Source organism: Lingula anatina, unplaced genomic scaffold, assembly GCF_051362555.1.
Source record: "Lingula anatina isolate TDL-2025a unplaced genomic scaffold, LinAna3.0 unanchor82, whole genome shotgun sequence".
NCBI lineage: Eukaryota > Metazoa > Brachiopoda > Lingulata > Lingulida > Lingulidae > Lingula > Lingula anatina.
In genome coordinates this window covers 3,074,891-3,092,705 of record NW_028257603.1, presented here as the reverse complement: position 1 = coordinate 3,092,705, position 17,815 = coordinate 3,074,891, and the positions used below count along the sequence as shown (strand labels likewise).

At 20.7% G+C, this 17,815-nt stretch overlaps 1 protein-coding gene across 1 annotated transcript; it reads right to left on the bottom strand.

Moving 5' to 3' along the window:
• Nucleotides 1-2,510: 2,510 nt before the first annotated feature.
• On the bottom strand, nucleotides 2,511-9,510 carry LOC147759239 (uncharacterized). Its single transcript, XM_086998582.1, has 4 exons — nucleotides 9,480-9,510; nucleotides 3,569-3,673; nucleotides 3,166-3,310; nucleotides 2,511-2,526 (listed from the first exon to the last, which is right to left on the bottom strand). The coding sequence occupies exons 1-4, from the start codon at nucleotides 9,508-9,510 to the stop codon at nucleotides 2,511-2,513; spliced, it is 297 nt and encodes a 98-aa protein (XP_086854708.1).
• Between the last annotated feature and the right edge of the window lie 8,305 nt (nucleotides 9,511-17,815).

Sequence of the window (17,815 nt, the reverse complement as noted above, 5' to 3'; positions counted from 1 at the left end):
AATCCTTTTAATGCATCACTCATTTTTTCTTGATCAGCTTTTGTTGCAGGTTCTAATGACATTGAAATAACTGGTTCTGGAAAGTGCATTTTTTCCAAAATAATTTGATTATTTAAATCACAAATTGTTTCTCCAGTAAATGTTTTTTTAATCCCTACTGCAGCAACTATATCACCAGCATATGCTTCTTTAATTTCTTTTCTAGTATTTGCATGCATTTGAATTAAACGACCAACTCTTTCTTTAATACCTTTATTAGTATTTATTACATATGAACCAGATAATAATTTACCAGAATATATTCTTAAAAATACTAATTTTCCAATGTATGGATCTGTCATAATTTTAAAAACTAATGCACTAAATGGTTCATCAGATGTTAATTTTCTTTCAATTTTTTTTCCATCAAGAGTTTCACCTTTAACAAGTTTAATATCATTTGGAGATGGTAAAAAATCTACAATTGCATCAATAAGTGGTTTAACACCTTTGTTTTTAAATGCAGTTCCAACTAAAACTGGAAAAATTTCACATTTTAATGTACCTTTTCTAAGTGCAGATTTTAATTCAGAAACAGTAATATCATCACCTTCTAAATATTTATTCATCAAATTATCATCAAAAGTAACAATTTTTTCTATCATTTCTGCTCTTGCTAAATCACATTTTTCTTTTAATTCTTCAGGAATTTCTTTAATATCTGCAATTTCATGTGGACCACCATCATAAAAATATGCTTTCATTGTCATTAAATCAACAATTCCTTTAAAATCTGATTCAGCACCAATTGCAACTTGAATAGGACATGGATTACCACCTAATCTATCAATTATTGTTTTTACTGCTTTTTCTGGATCAGCACCAATTTTATCCATTTTATTTAAAAAAATAATTCTAGGTACTTTATAATTATCTGCTTGACGTCAAACAGTTTCAGTTTGTGGTTCAACACCAACTTGTGCATCTAAAACAGTAACAGCACCATCTAAAACACGTAATGAACGTTCTACTTCAATTGTAAAATCAACATGTCCAGGAGTATCAATTATATTTATTTTATTTTCTTTTCAAAATACTGTTGTAGCAGCAGATGTAATTGTAATACCACGTTCTTGTTCTTGATCCATTCAATCCATTTGTGATTCACCTTCATGTGTTTCACCAATTTTTGTTATACGACCAGTATGATATAAAATTCTTTCTGTTGTAGTTGTTTTTCCAGCATCAATATGTGCCATAATACCAATATTACGTAGTTTTGAAATTTGTTCTAAATTCATTTAAATAAAAATTAACCCCTTTAATTTTTTTGTATATTTTTTATCAAGAAAAATATGCAAATGCTTTATTTGCTTCTGCCATTTTATGAACAGTTTCTTTTTTCTTATAAGCTGTTCCATCTTTTTTAGCAGCTAATTTAATTTCTTGTGTTAATCTTTCAATCATTGTTTTTTCTTTACGTTTTCTAGCTGCATCTATTAATCATCTTAATGCAAGTGCAATTTGTCTATCACTTGTAACTTTTGTAGGAACTTGATAACGAGCACCTCCTACTTTTTTAGATTTTAATTCAACATTAGGTTTTAAATTTTCTAAAACTTTTTCATAAACTTTTAATGGATCTTTTTTTTCTTTTTTTAAATTATTAAAAGTTTCATAAACAATTTTTAAAGCTAAATTTTTCTTTCCTGATTTCATAACAGAAATAATTAATTTTGTTACAAGAACTGAATTATAAACTGAATCAGGTAATACTTTTCTTTTAATTGGTTTTAATTTACGCATTTTTTATTTTTTTGGTCTTTTAACTCCATATTTTGAACGTGATGTTTTTCTTTCTTTAACACCTTGCGTGTCTAAAACATTACGTATAATTTTATATCTAACACTTGGTAAATCACGAACATTACCACCACGAATAAGAACAGATGAGTGTTCTTGTAAATTATGTCCTTCTCCTGGAATATATACTGTTACTTCTTTTCCATTTGTTAAAGCAACACGTGCATATTTTCTTAAAGCAGAATTAGGTTTTTTTGGTGTCATTGTTCCAACACGCAAACAAACACCACTTTTTTGTGGAGAGTACAAAACACTTGTTTTCTTATTTAATGAATTTGTTCATATACGTAAAATAGGAGTTTTAGATTTAATTCTTTTATTTCCTCTTCCTTTTCTAGTTAATTGATTTATTGTAGGCATAATTTATTACTAATTTTTATATAGTATTTTATATCAAAAACTTTTTTTATTCAGAAAAATAAACAAAACACTCCCTACATCTTGCTTGATATGCTTCACATCCTCCAATAACATTTTTAACTTTACTAGGACTTATTGGATTTCCATTCTTATCTATTCTTTGTGTTTTTGTTGCTATTTCACCACATTTAATACAAACAGCATGTAATTTTGTAACAAATTCAGCATATGATAATAATCTCATAACTGTTGGAAACATTTGATCATTAAATCCTCTATCTAAACCTGCACAAATAATTCTATAACCACTATTTGCTAATTCTTCTATAAAATCAACAAAACATGGTGAAAAAAATTGAATTTCATCAAAAGCTAATATTTTACTATTTGAATTATCATTTTCTAAAATATTTTTTACTTGTTCAGTTTTTGTTACAAAAAAAATATTATGTTTTTTTTGTCCATCATGTGTTGTTAGTTGACCAAATTCTTTATCACGTTTATCAAAATTAGGTTTAAAAATAAGTACCTTTTTTTTTGCTCTTTCTAAAACTGAAATTCTTCTAATAAGTTCAGATGTTTTACCAGCAAACATTCCACCAACAATTAATTCAATAAAACCATGTTTTAAACTTCTATACATTATTAAAACTAGTAATTAAACTTTCTCAATTTTTCTTTAATTTTTCAACTATTATTTTACTTTTTTCTTTTGAATTTGCATATGAAATAAAATAAAATTTAAAAATTGGTTCAGTAACTGATGGTCTACATGCAATTCAAGAACCATCAAAGAAAAATATTTCATATAAATTATCCAACCCTTCATCAAAATAAGTTGTTATTTTTTTAATAGGAATACCATTTAATTCTTTTAAAGATTTTATCTTTTCAATTATATCTTTAACTTTTACACCATTTTCTAAATTAATTTTTGTTTGTCTATAATCACAATATCCATACTTTTTACTTATATCATCTAAATAATCTAATAAACTAATATTTTTTCTATATCTTAAATATGAAGCAATTTCTGAAATTAAAAGTGATGCTTGTAAACCGTCTTTATCATTACTTAAATGTCTACATGGTAAAAATCCTAAAGATTCTTCAAAAGCAAATAAAAATTTTTTAATATCATCTTGTGAATATTTCATAGCAAGATTATAAAAACCAGTCATTGTTTTTTCTACTTTACATTTAAAATCTTGTGCTATTTTATAAACTAATCTTGTTGAAACAAAAGTCATATAAATTCCACCTTTTCATTGTAATTCTTTTAAAAGAAAATAAATAAAAATAATTGCAATTTCATTACCTAATAATAATTGATATTTTTTACCATCTCAAACACCAACCCTCATACGATCAACATCAGAATCATTAATAATTATTAATTCAGGTTTTTCATCTAAAGAATTTGCTTTTTTTATAGAAAAATCAAAAGCACTATCTGATTCTGGATTTGGATCTTTTAAAGTAGAAAAATTTGGATCATAAACACATTGTTCATCAACCAAAATAACTTCATAACCAGCTTTTTTTAATAATAAATTTACTCAATTAAAACCTGTTCCATGATTTGAAGAATATAAAATTTTTGGTCTTGAAGCACTTGATTTTGGTAAAGAAAGTTGATTTATAATTTCATATAAATAATTTTTTTTGTGACTATCAGTTAAATATCTTATTAAATTTTTATTATTTTTTAGTACTTTTGTTAAAAAATAATGATTTTTTTCTACAATTTTTTTATTAATTTCAAATACATCTTTTGATGAAATAATATGTCCTTTTGGTGAATAAATTTTGCATCCATTATATTCTTTTTTTAAATGACTTGCTGTAATCATAAAACCAAATGCTTTAAACTTATTTTTTAATAAATAAGATAAAAATGGAACTGGAGCAACATCATTTTCTTTATTAAAAATAACTTTAAATCCATAATGTGTTAAAACTTTTGCAATCATTTCAGATGCTTCTAATGAAAATTTTCTTGTATCATGAAAAATTATAAATTTGTGTTTTTTTAATTCATATTTTTTTGAAAAAACTTCAATAAAAGCAAGAATTAATTGTTTGATTGTATTTACATTAAATTGATTACTTCCATATCCAATTTTTTTTCTTAAACCAGCTTTACCAGAATTAACAATTTCAGAAAAAAATTCTTTTTGTTGTTCTATTGATAAATTTAAAAGAAATTCATTTTCTTTTGTGTTTGGTTTTGAATTTTTTAATCAAACTTTATAATTTTTTTCAAAAAACATATTTTTATTTTTTAATTCTTATTTTTTTATTAGTTTTTGATTTTGAATTTATTTTTAAATTTTTTTTATTTATATTTTCTTTTTTTTCTTCTTTTACTATTTTCTCTTCTTTTTTTATTTTAAAATCAAAGATATGTATTTTTTTTTGATTTTTAATTACATGTATAAAACATGCAATCATTATAAATACAAAAAATCCTAAAATAGTTACCATTAATATAATTGTTTTAATTGTTTCTGTTTCTGTCATTTTTTAAATTTAACCCCGTTTTTTGTTCTTTTTTATTTGTAATAATAGATAAAAATAATGGAATAATAATCATAAAAATAATTGTTCCTATTGTAAATAATCTTTCAGGTGAAGTTCAAATTTTATTTACTTTTTCACTATTAATATTTATTTTATCTTGTAATCCAAAAATATTTTGAAATCATATTGGTGTATTTTTAAAGTAAATTACATCTAAATTAAATAATTCAATAAATCCAAATACAACTAATAAAAATACAATTGGTAATGTTATAAAAATTAATAATCTTTTTAATCATTTAAATTTTGACATTTTTAAGTATGTATATCTTTCATTTGATTCAATAACTTTATCAAAATTTTTATAACAAACTAAAATAATTAATTCAAAAAATCCTACCAATAATACAAAATGATTTATTCACAAATCCTGTTCATCTGTAACTTTTACTTGATGAAAAAATAAAAACACAATAGATTGTAAAAAAGCAAATACTGATCAAAATAAAAGAATTTTTTTTCTACCAATATTAGGAAATTTTTCAACCATTGAATCAACAAATATTTCAATTAAAACAATAATAGATGAAAATGTAGCAAATAAAAATCCAATTATAAAAAATATAAATAATATTTGTCCCAAAATTTTTTGACCTTCCATATTATAAAAAATTTTTGGTAACTCTTTAAAAATTAATGCAGATCCACCAGATTCTGGTGAATTAAAAAATTCATTTAATTGTTTTTTTACTTCATTAGATGTACCGCTATAACTACTTGAAATTGTAGCAGTAATTAAAATGCCACTTAAAATACCAACAAAACTATCTGATGCAACAATCATTAATGCATCATTTCCTTTATCTGTTTTAATATCTGAATTTTTAGTTAAAACAATAAATGAACCAAGCATAATACCTGTTGAAAACATTGCTTGTATTGTTGCTTTATATCAAATAAATGGTCTTGTAAAAGATTCAACTTTAAATTTAAATAATTTTTCAATACCAATTAATGCATTTTTTCTAGTAAGTGCATAAATTGTTAAACCTATTAACAAAAAAAACAAACTAGGAACCAAAAATAAATTTGTTTTTTCTAAACCTTTTTTAACACCTAAAGAAATAACAATAAATATCAAAATTAATAAAACAATAATTCCTATTAATGTTAAATATGAAAAACCTAAAGCTTTTCCATTAGATGGTAGTTGTAATATATTTTCTTCAAAATAATTTGAATTTGTTCCTCATTCTTTAAATAAAGATGGTATTAATGAATGAACAAAACCAACAATAAATCATGAAATTATTACAACATAATAAACACATGCAAATAAATTTACTCATACTTGTTTTCAACCAATAAAATTACCAACTTTTTTATTTACATTTTTAAAACATGTAACAACACTTTTTTTAAAAAATAAACCATATTGCATTTCTAATAAAACTATTGGAAATGCAATTAAACATAAAATTATGACATATATTAATATAAATGAAGAACCACCTGATGCAACCATTTCTTTAGGAAAACGTCATATATTTCCTAATCCAACAGCTGCACCAATGCTGGACATTATAAAACCTAATGATGAAAATTTTTGTTTGTTACTTTGTTGATTCATTTTTTATTTTTTTTTCATCTTTTAATGTAATAAGTGTCAATAACAATGGAATTATTATCATAAATAAAACTATTACAATTGTAAAAATTCTTTCTGGTGATGTTCATTGATTTAAAAGTTCACCATCATTTAATTCTTTTATATCAAAAAAATCTTTTATTTTTTCACTTGATTTTGAAAAAAAATAATAATCTAAATTAAATAATTTAAAAAAACCAAAAAGACACAAAATAATTGTTAATGGTAATGTTATAAAAATTGTTAATCTTTTTAATCAATTAAATTTTGACATTTTTAAATATGTGTATTTTTCATTTTGTTTTATTACTTTTTTATAATCTTTATAAAAAATAAACAATATAACTTCAAAAACACCAACAAATAAAATAAATTGATTAATTCATTTATCTTTTTCATCCACCATAATTTTTTGATTATACAAAATATAAATTAAATATTGTAAAAGTGCAAAAAATCCTCAAAATAAAAATACTTTTTTTCTGCCAATTTGTGGAAATATTTCAGTAATTGAATCTGTAAATGTTTCTAACAAAACAATAATTGATGAAAATGCAGCAAATAATAAACTAATTATAAAAAATATAAATAATATTTGTCCCAAAACTTTATAATGAAAATTTGAAAAAACTTTTGGTAAGTGTTCAAAAACTAATGCTGAACCACCTGAATTTGAAGAATTAAAAAAATTATTTAGTTCTTTTGAAACTAATTCTGGTTCACCATTATAACTATTTGCAATTGTTGTAGTAATTAAAATACCGCTTAAAATACCAACAAAACTATCTGATGCAACAATAATTAATGCATCATTTCCTTTGTCAATTTTTATATTTGAGTTTTTTGAAAGTACAATAAATGCTCCAAACATAACACCAATTGAAAACATTGCTTGAATTGATGCTTTATATCAAACAAATGGTCTTAAAAAACTATTTTTATCAAATGAAAATAATTTTTTAAGTCCTATCATTGAGTTTTTTCCAATAAGTGAATAAATTGTTAAACCTATTAATAAAAAGAACAATCCAGGTACTAAAAATAAATTAATTTTTTCTAAACCTTTTTTTATTCCAAAAGAAATTACAATAAAAATAACTCCAATCAAAACAATAAATGCTATTAATGTTTTTCATGAAAAACCAATACCACTTTCATTTGGTAACTGTAAAATATTTTTATCAAAATAATTTAAATTTTTACCTCAATTTTGAAATCAAGATGGTATTAATGAATTAAAAAATCCAACTAAAACTCAAGAAATAACTGCTAAATAATAAACACAAACAAAACCAATTATAATTATTTGTTTTCAACCAAAAAATGTACCAATTTTTTTATTAACATTTTTAAAACATGATACTACTCCCTTTCTAAAAAACAAACCATATTGAAATTCTAATAAAAATATTGGAAACACAAATAAGAATAAAACAATTACATATATTAATATAAAAGATGATCCACCTGATGTAATCATTTCTTTAGGAAAACGTCAAATATTCCCTAATCCAACAGCTGCACCAATGCTGGACATTATAAAACCTAATGTTGAAAATTTTTCTGATTTATTATTTTGATTCATTTATTTTTGTTTCTTCTTTATTTTTTGTTATTAAAGTTAATAATAATGGAATTATTATCATAAATATTGCAGTTGCAATTGTAAATAATCTTTCTGGTGATGTTCATTGTTCGATTGAATTATAATTTGTATTTAAATCAAAAAATTCTTTTATTTTTGAACTGAATCCTGAAAAGAAATAATAATCTAAATCAAACAATTTAAAAAATCCAAAAATACTTAAAAATATTGTTAATGGTAGTGTTATAAACATTGTCATTCTTTTTAATCAATTAAATTTTGACATTTTTAAATATGTATATTTTTCATTATTTTTTATAATTTTTTTATAATTAGAATTAAAAATAAAAAATAAAATTTCAAATACACCAACAAATAAAAATAATTGGTTTATTCATTCATCTTGTTCACCAACCATTGTTTTTTGATTAAAAATAATATATACAAAATATTGTAAAATTCCAAAACATGATCAAAATATAAATGCTTTTTTTCTTCCAATTTGTGGAAAATTTTCAGCAATAGAATCAATAAAAACTTCTAAATATGCAATAAGAGATGAAAATGCTGCAAACAATAAACTAATTATAAAAAATATAAATAATATTTGTCCTAATTGAGGTATTTTAAAATTATTAAAAATTTTTGGTAATTGTTCAAAAACTAATCCTGTTCCACCAGAATTATTTGATTTAAAAAATTCATTAAATTGATTTATTACTTCCTCTGTTGTACCATCATAACTATTTACAATTGTAGTAGTAATTAAAATACCACTTAAAATACCAATTAAACTATCTGATGAAACAATAATTAATACATCATTTCCTTTATCAGTTTTAATATCTGAATGTTTAGAAAGAACAATAAATGTACCACACATAACACCAACTGAAAACATTGCTTGAATTGATGCTTTATATCAAACCAATGGTTTTATAATTGATTCTTTATTGAATGCAAATAATTTTTTAAGTCCTATCATTGTATTTTTTCCAGTAAGTGAATAAATAGTTAAACCTACTAATAAAAAGAATAAAGATGGAACTAAAATTAAATTTGTTTTTTCAAAACCTTTTTTAATTCCTAATGAAACAACAAATAAAATTATTAAAATCAAAGAACAAAAAGCAATTAATGTTTTTCATGAAAAACCAATTTTATCTGTTTGATTTGGTAATTGTAAAATATTATCATTAAAATATGATTGATCTTGTCCTCAAGTTTTAAATATACTTGGTAATAATGAATGAAAAAAACCAACAACCATTCAAGAAAGTATTGTTAAATAATATACAGAAAGAAATCCTGTAATTACAACTTGTTTTCAACCAAAAAATGTACCAATTTTTCTATTAACATTTTTAAAACAGGAAACAACTCCTCTTTTAAAAAAAATACCATATTGTATTTCTAATAAAACTATAGGAAAAACAAATAGGAATAAAACAATTACATATACTAATATAAAAGAAGATCCGCCAGATGCAACCATCTGTGTTGGAAAACGTCATATATTACCTAATCCAACAGCAGCACCAATACTTGACATTATAAAACCTAATGCCGAAAATCTTTTGATATTTTTACTATTTTGATTCATTTTTATATGATGTTATTTTTTTAATTTTTATTTAAATTATACAATTATATAATTATTTATGTTTTTTAATAATTATTATTTGATTCAATTTTTCTAAAAAACTTAATTTTTCTCAAGGTGCATTTTTTTTGTCTTTACCAAAATAACCATATTTTGCATATTCAACAAATTCAATTTCTTTTAATTTTAATTTTTCAATAATTTTACTTAAACTTCAAGTTGAAAAATAATTTAAAATTTTTTCAATATTTTCTTTATTTTCTTTACTTAATTCTTTTTCATTTTTAACATAGTAATTAATACTAAAATTTGATGTTTCACCAATAAATGAACTCATTTGAATTTCAATTTGTTCTGTTAATTTTAAAGCAACAATATGTTTTGCAATAAATCTTGCAAATAATGCTAATGTTCTATCTGTTTTTGAAACATCCTTACCTGCAAAAGAACCACCACCATGTCTTGAATATGTTCCATATGTATCAATCATTAATTTTCTACCACTTAAACCTGTATCTACACTTGGACCACCTTTTACAAAAGAAATTAATTTAAAATCAAAATCTGTATTAATTTCAAGATCTTTTAAAATAGGAATTATTATTTCATCTTTTATTTTTTTAGATATTTTTATTTTTTCTACATATTCTTCAAATTGTTGGCATAAAACAATTTGAATTAATTTTTCTGATTCTATTTTATTTTTAATAGTTATTCTAACTTTACCATCTGGTGCAAATTTTAAAATATTTTTTTCTTTTCTTTGATTTTGTATTGTTTTTAAAATTTCATTTGCTAAAACTTGAAATTTTGGAAAATATTCATTTTTTTTATCATTATTTGCAAAACCAAAAACAACTGTATTATCTCCGGCACCAATCTCTTTACAAGATATTGAAACTTGATTATCAATTTCAATTGATTGTTCTTGAATTTCGATTTCAATATTTTTTTTATCTTTTAAAGCGTTTCATGTATTTTTATAATGTTTAAAATTTTTTATTAAAAATTCATAAATTTTTTGTATTAATTTTTCTTCTCATTTAAAACCATTATTTTTTCATTTAAATTCACCACCAACAATAATTTTTTCACCTGTTACATAAACTTCACATGCAACATGTGCATTTTTATCTTTTTCAATAAAAAAATCTAAAGTTAATTCTGATATTTGATCTGCAATTTTATCTGGATGACCTTCACTTACAGATTCAGTATTAAAATACATATTTAATTTATTCATATCTTTATATTATATAATCAGTGGTAATTATTGATATATAAATTGCATATTTTTTATTTTTTTTTATGATTTTCATTGTATTTTATTTTTTTTAAAAAATACAATAAATTTTTTTATTTATAAAAAAGTATATTTAAATAATTTTTTTTATAAACAAAAAAAGCCCTTATAAAAATATAAGGGCTTTAATTTTTTTTGTATTAAAAAAAATACTATTCTTCTATTTTTTCAGATTTAATTGATTTTTTATATTTTCAATTACTAATCATTTTATTAAATTTTTCTCTGTCAAAATAACATTTAATTAATACTAATGGTCATACAAAATATGGAACTAGAACTAAAATTAAAATAGTAGCTCATTGACCACCTGAATAACTTGAATAGTTTTCATATCCTGGATCGCCAGCACCACCAAAGAATCCGACAGCTGAATAAATAATAACAAAAGTAATAGCTAAGAATGAAACCATTAATACATAATAGAATCACATACCAATTTTTCATTTTGCATGTTGATTGTTAAAATCAAGCAACTCTTTTGTTTTTTGTTTTTGTAACAAGAAAAATAGTAAGAATATAAATACTGATACTAATGCAAAACCAGTTCAAAATATTTCATCAAAAATATCTGCTAATCCTTGATTTGCAGCAAATACCATGTATATACCTGTTACCATTTGTAATGCTAATGTTACATATGTTGATTTCTTTCTACTTAATGGAGTCATTTCTTCTGTTGAAGCAACACCAGTTTCAACTTGTGAAATAAATGATGAAAATGCAGCCAAAAATAGACATACAAAGAACATAGTAGCAACAAATTTAGCACCATGTACATTTTTAATTGTTGTAAAAAATATTGGAAGAACTGATCATACAACTGTTGAACCAGCTGCTTGTTCATAAACAACCTTAATTTCTTTTATTTTACCAGTTTTATCTAATATTTGTTTGCTTGATTCAACAATAAATGTTGTACTTTCTACAGTTATTGGTTTTATTGCATCAACACTTTCTTTATAAAATTCAAAGCTGTTTTTAATTGGTACAGATAATATTTTTATATCTTCATTTGAAGTTTGTGGCAAAAGTAATTTAATATTTTTTGTACTTTCTTTAGTCACTTCAGATAAATAAACCATGTGTCCTAATGTAGCACCCATAATAATAGCAGCAAAAATACCCACCATTGTATCTGCAACAATAACTAAAATTGTTTGTTTTGTATTGTCTACAGGTTTTTCAGCTTTAGATGAATAAATAACAATAATTCCACATGCTAATGAAAGTGAAAACAAGCTTCTCCCAAATGCATCACTTCACATTTTTGGATTTTTTAATGATCCAAAATTTGCTCTAAATAATGGATTTACTCCAAATTCTTTTGCACCATCTAATGTTAGTGAATATCCTAATAATCCAATTATTAACAAAAATAGTAAAGGAACAGCAACTTTGTTTACTTTTTCAATACCTCCTTTGGCACCACCAAGTGCAACAAATAATGCTCCTACAAAAACAACAAGAACTAATACAAATAATCAACCACTAACAAATGTATTATCAGTTAAACCACCATATTCATTTTGAGTTTGAATAACTTTATGTCTAAATCAATGATAATCAATATCAGTTGTATTCAGATCAGTTCCTCAAATATTGAACATTGTTAAAAGAACATATCCAATAAAGAAAACATAATATGAACCAATAAGTACCTCACCAATTGATTGTATTCCACCAACAAAAGGACCACCTCTCTTTCAATATTTACCATATGAAATTAATGGACCTTTTCTTCACTTTGCACCAACATTAAGTTCAAGCAACATTACAGGCAAACCTAAAGTTAACAATGAAATAACATATGGTATCAAAAAAACAATACCACCATGTGTAAGTAAAGCTTTAGGAAAACCTCAAATATTACCTAAACCAACAGCTGCACCAACAACAGATAGTATTAATCCAAGCTTAGAAAAACCACTACTTTTTTTTTCATTACTCATAATTTTTCTAAAATTACCCCTTTCTCTTTTTTGTTATTTTTTTTAATTTTTAAATCAAAATAAATAACTTTTTAAAAATCAATATAAATTAAAAATAAATTGATTTTAAATAAACAATATTTTTTAAATATATTATTTAAAAAATTAAATAATTCAATTCTAAAATTACAAAAATGTAATTTCTTTAACAAAATTTAATCACTTTTTTTTGAAATTAAATTCCTTTATAATTAAAACTCTATAACAATTTAATTTTAATACAATTTAATTTAATTTTTATAATTTATTTTTTTTTACAAAAAATCTTTAATTTTTAATATATTTTTTAAAATAAAAAATATATTTATTTTATTTAAATTTTATTTTTATTTATATATCTTTTTTCAAGTTTATATTAATTAAAATCATTATTAAAAATATAGAATAATAATTCAATATTTAAAAAAAATAATAATTAATTTTATTAATTAATACAATAAAAAAAATAATTATTTATTTTGATTTTTAAATATATTATTTATTTGATTTTTATTTTTAAAAATAAAATAAATAATTAAAATAATTGGAATTAAAAATATTAATCATAAAAGATGTAATAAATCATTTTCTTTATTTTTTAATTTATTATTATTATTATTATTATTATTATTATTATTATTATTATCTATTTTTTTAAATTCTTTATTATTTTTAACTTCTTTATTTTGATTAATATTTATCAATAAATTTTTAGAATTTAATCATTCTTTAAATAAATAAAATTTTTGTTTTGAATTTATAATTTCTTCTTTTTTACTTACTAATAATGTGCCATCACTATTAAAATCATCTAATGTTAATTTAAATTTATTATTATTAATAAATTCTTTTGATTTTGTTTGTAAATTTTTATTTTTTTTTGATTTTAATATAAAACTAAATTTAAAATGACCTACTTTATAAACTTCATTTATTCAATTTTTATAAATATTTTTTGAATTTAATCTATCTAATCATATTTTAATTTTATTAATAGTATTTAAATTTAATTGATTAACTTTCATATATCCATTTTCATTAAAAGCAATATGTGAAAAATTTAAATTATTTAATTCTAAAATATCATCTTCTTTACCATAAACTTCTTTTGCAAGTTTAATTAAATCTTCTTTTTGATAAATCATAAAATTTAAAGTAAGTCATTTAGCAAAAGTTTCATAAACTTTTTTGATTTCATTATTATTAAAATTATTAATTAAAACACTAAATTTTTGAAGTGTTAACGTTTTAATATTATCTTTATCAATTAACTTAATATTTTTAGTTAAAGCAGATTTATAAATTGCATAATTTAATTTATCTATAAATTTTAAAGTTTCATTTGTATGTTCTTTATGATTAATATAATCTATTAAAGCAAAAATATTATCATTAACTGATATTAAATTATTTTTTCTTGATTTTTCATTATAAATTAAAAAATTAGTAACTAAAATTCAATTCATAAATATATCTTTTTCTGATTTTTTTCATCCAATAAAATTATAATTATTTCTTATTTGTATTTCATTATTTATATTTTTAAAAATATCATTAAAATTAAAAATTATTTTTTCTTTTATTCCTAATTTTTCAAATATTTTTAAATTTTTTTGAAGTCTTTTTAATTCAAAAACATTATTTAAATCATCAAATTCTAATACATAAAATCCTTCACTATTTGTTCCAAGAAGATATTTTTTATTGTCTAACTTTTTTATAACAGAATTATGTGAAATTACAGTATCATCAACTCAATTTCAAGAAATATCCACTTTATTATTTTGATCATCAAATCTTTTTAATGTTTCACATCAAAAAATATCTTTTATATCATCAAATTCAAAAAAATAAAAACCTTTGTCATTTGTACTAATAATATATTTATTATTACCTAAACTTTCTATTAAAGATTCTTTTGCAATATATCCATCATTTAAAAAATAATGATCATTTAAATTTTTAAATTTTATTGATATTTTTTTTATAATAAATTCATTTATTTTATTATTAAATTTAAATAAATAAAAACCTTTATTATATGTTCCAACAAGATATTTATTATTTCCTAAATTTTTTATTGAAGAATATTTAGCTATATCATTAATTATTAAATCCAAATTATTTTCTTTCATAGAAATTTTACTTATTTGAAATTTATCAATTTTATTATTAAATATAAACAAATAAAAACCTTTATTATATGTTCCAACAAGATATTTATTATTTCCTAAATTTTGTATTGAAGAAAATGCAGCAATTTTACCAGAAATAAAATCATTAATAATAACACTTTGATCATTAATTTCATTAATTTTATTAACTTTAAAATAATTATTTAAATCATTAAATTCTAATAAATAAAAACCTTTATTATATGTTCCAAGAAGATATTTGTTATTTCCTAAACTTTGTATTGATGAAGAATAAGAAACTCAACAAGAAAATAAATTTAAACTTGCACTTCTTTCTAAACATATTTCATTTTCTAAATTAGAATAAGTTAAATCTAAAACTAAAGAATTATCTGATTTTTTTATTCTGTCTAATTTAAAATTATTATTTTCATCATCAAATTCAAAAAAATAAAAACCTTTATTATATGTTCCAAGAAGATATTTGTTATTTCCTAAACTTTTTATATTTGAATTTAATGCAATACTTTCTATATTATCAAATTCATTATTTATATTATTATTTTCAAAATTAATTCATTTTATTTTCTTTGTATAAAATGTATTATTTATATTATTAAAATGCAAAAAATAAAATCCATTATATGTTCCTAAAATATATTTATTATTACCCAAATATTCAATTGAAGATTTTTTTGCAACATCATCTGTAGATAAAAAAGAAATATCTTCTTTATTACTATGAATAAAATTATACAAATATTGTTTAAATAAAATATTTTCATTTTTTATTATTTTTTCTTTAAATATTTTTTCTTTTACTTGTGAATTTAAAAAATAATTTTTATTATTTAAAAATTTATTAATATTAATAAATAATAAGAAAAATATTATAAATAAAAATAAAATATTTAAAACTTTTGTTAATATCACATTTGTATTTTAATTTATTTTTTTTATTTTTTTTTATTTTTTTTATTTTTAAAAATAATATAATATTTTAAATAAATTAATCAGTAAAAAACTATATATTAACAATCAAAAAAAATAAAAAAATAAATTTAATCTTATTTATTAAATAAATATTTTTTTAAATTAATTAATTAAATCTTTAAAAATAAAAAATTTATACTTAACTTTTTAAATAAAATATTAAATGAAATAAATTAATTCTAATAAAAAAAGTTTAGATGTATTTATTTTTACATCTAAACTTTTTTCTTAATTTTCTAATATAAAAAAATAAATTTTAAATATTAATAAAAACTTAAATTTTTCTAAGAAGACATTACTGATTCAAATAATTTAAAAATAGCATGTTTATTAGAAATTTTTTCAATTGCTTTTAATGCTATTGTTTTTAAATGTTTTTTTTGTTCTTTTAAAATTGTACTATCTGTTACAAGTGTAAATTGTTTTAAATCTAAATTTCCAAATATTCATGAAAGTTTTTGTATATTTTCAATACTTGAATCATTTAAAAATGATAATTTTGAATTTTCATCTGCACCATAATCAACTGAAAAAGTTGAATATCATTGAACATCTCTTTTAGCTCAATCAGCTATTTTTTTTCATATTATTTTGTTTTGATCATTAACTGTTAATTCTTCTAATTCTAATAAATCATTAATACTTGCTTTTTTTCATTTTATAGCAAGTTGGAAAACAACAGCCATATCATTTTGTTCTTCTATATTTACATATGCAGTTCTAAATTCCCTATTTTCTTTTTTTAACATAAATTCTGGAAATACCAAATCAATTTGTTCTTTTGCTTTTGTTGCAATTAATTTTATATCATTTTTATGTTCTGAAATAACTATATTTTCATCAATCACATTTTCATGAATAAAATTTTCTATAAAATCTATTATAAAAGGATCTTCATGTAAATTATTGTATCAAATAGCGTTTTTTTTAGCTCATTCTACAATTAATTTTCATTTTGATTTATCATTTGTTTCACCTGATATATTTAAATTCAAATTATTCAAACTTTCAGTTGTGGCATCAATTCATTGTTTAGCTAAATTTCAAGCGTCCTCTAATTTATTTTTTATTGTTGCTCTTTCATCTATTCATGCATTTTGTAAATCATCAACATATGTTTTATCAGCTTTTTTTCTTAAAATTTCAAAATTTTTAAATATTGGAAATAGTAAATCAATTTGTATAAATGCTTTTCTTGATATTGATTTTAATACATTTTTTTTGTCATTATCAAAAGTATCATCATCACTTAAAATATCATCAATTAAAGTTTTTTCTTCATTATGCGTGTTGTATCAATGATTATCTGTTTTAGCTCATCTAGAAATAATTTGTCATTTAATAAAATCATCATCAATTACATCCAAATTTTTTATGTTTAAATCATCAATATCTTTTCATTGTTTAGCTAAATCTCGAGCATTTTCTAATACTTGAAAATCATCTATTCATTCTAATTTTCTAACATAAATTTTTGAAGCATCTTCCTTTGATAACAAATTTCTTGTTTCTTCAATATTTGCTTTATTATTTAAATTATTTCTTAATTCATCAAAATTTTTAAATATTGAAAATACTAAATCAATTTGTGCTTTTGCTTTTATTGCAATTGTTTTTATATCATTTGTTGGAGCTGTAAATGCTAATCTTTTTGATATTAAATCATCTATTGTCATTTTTATATTAGATGAAGCATCATTATTATATCAATTTGTATCTTTTTTAGCTCATTCTGCAATTAATTTTCATTGTGATTTTTGTTCATCAGTTCAAGATTGAAAAACATCAGGTGTAGAATCGATTCATTGTTTAACTAAAATTCAAGAAGATTCTAATAATTTAAAATGTTCTAT

Excerpts from the sequence above, each read along its gene's own strand:
- LOC147759239 (XM_086998582.1), bottom strand. The coding sequence starts at position 9,510 with ATGTCAAGTATTGGTGCTGCTGTTGGATTAG. Across the intron at positions 3,674-9,479 it reads TGGTGCTGCTGTTGGATTAG|ATCCAAATCCAGAATCAGAT; the intron begins GTAATATATGAC and ends CTACTTTAAAAG. Across the intron at positions 3,311-3,568 it reads TAATGATTCTGATGTTGATC|AATCTTTAGGATTTTTACCA; the intron begins GTATGAGGGTTG and ends TTGCTTTTGAAG.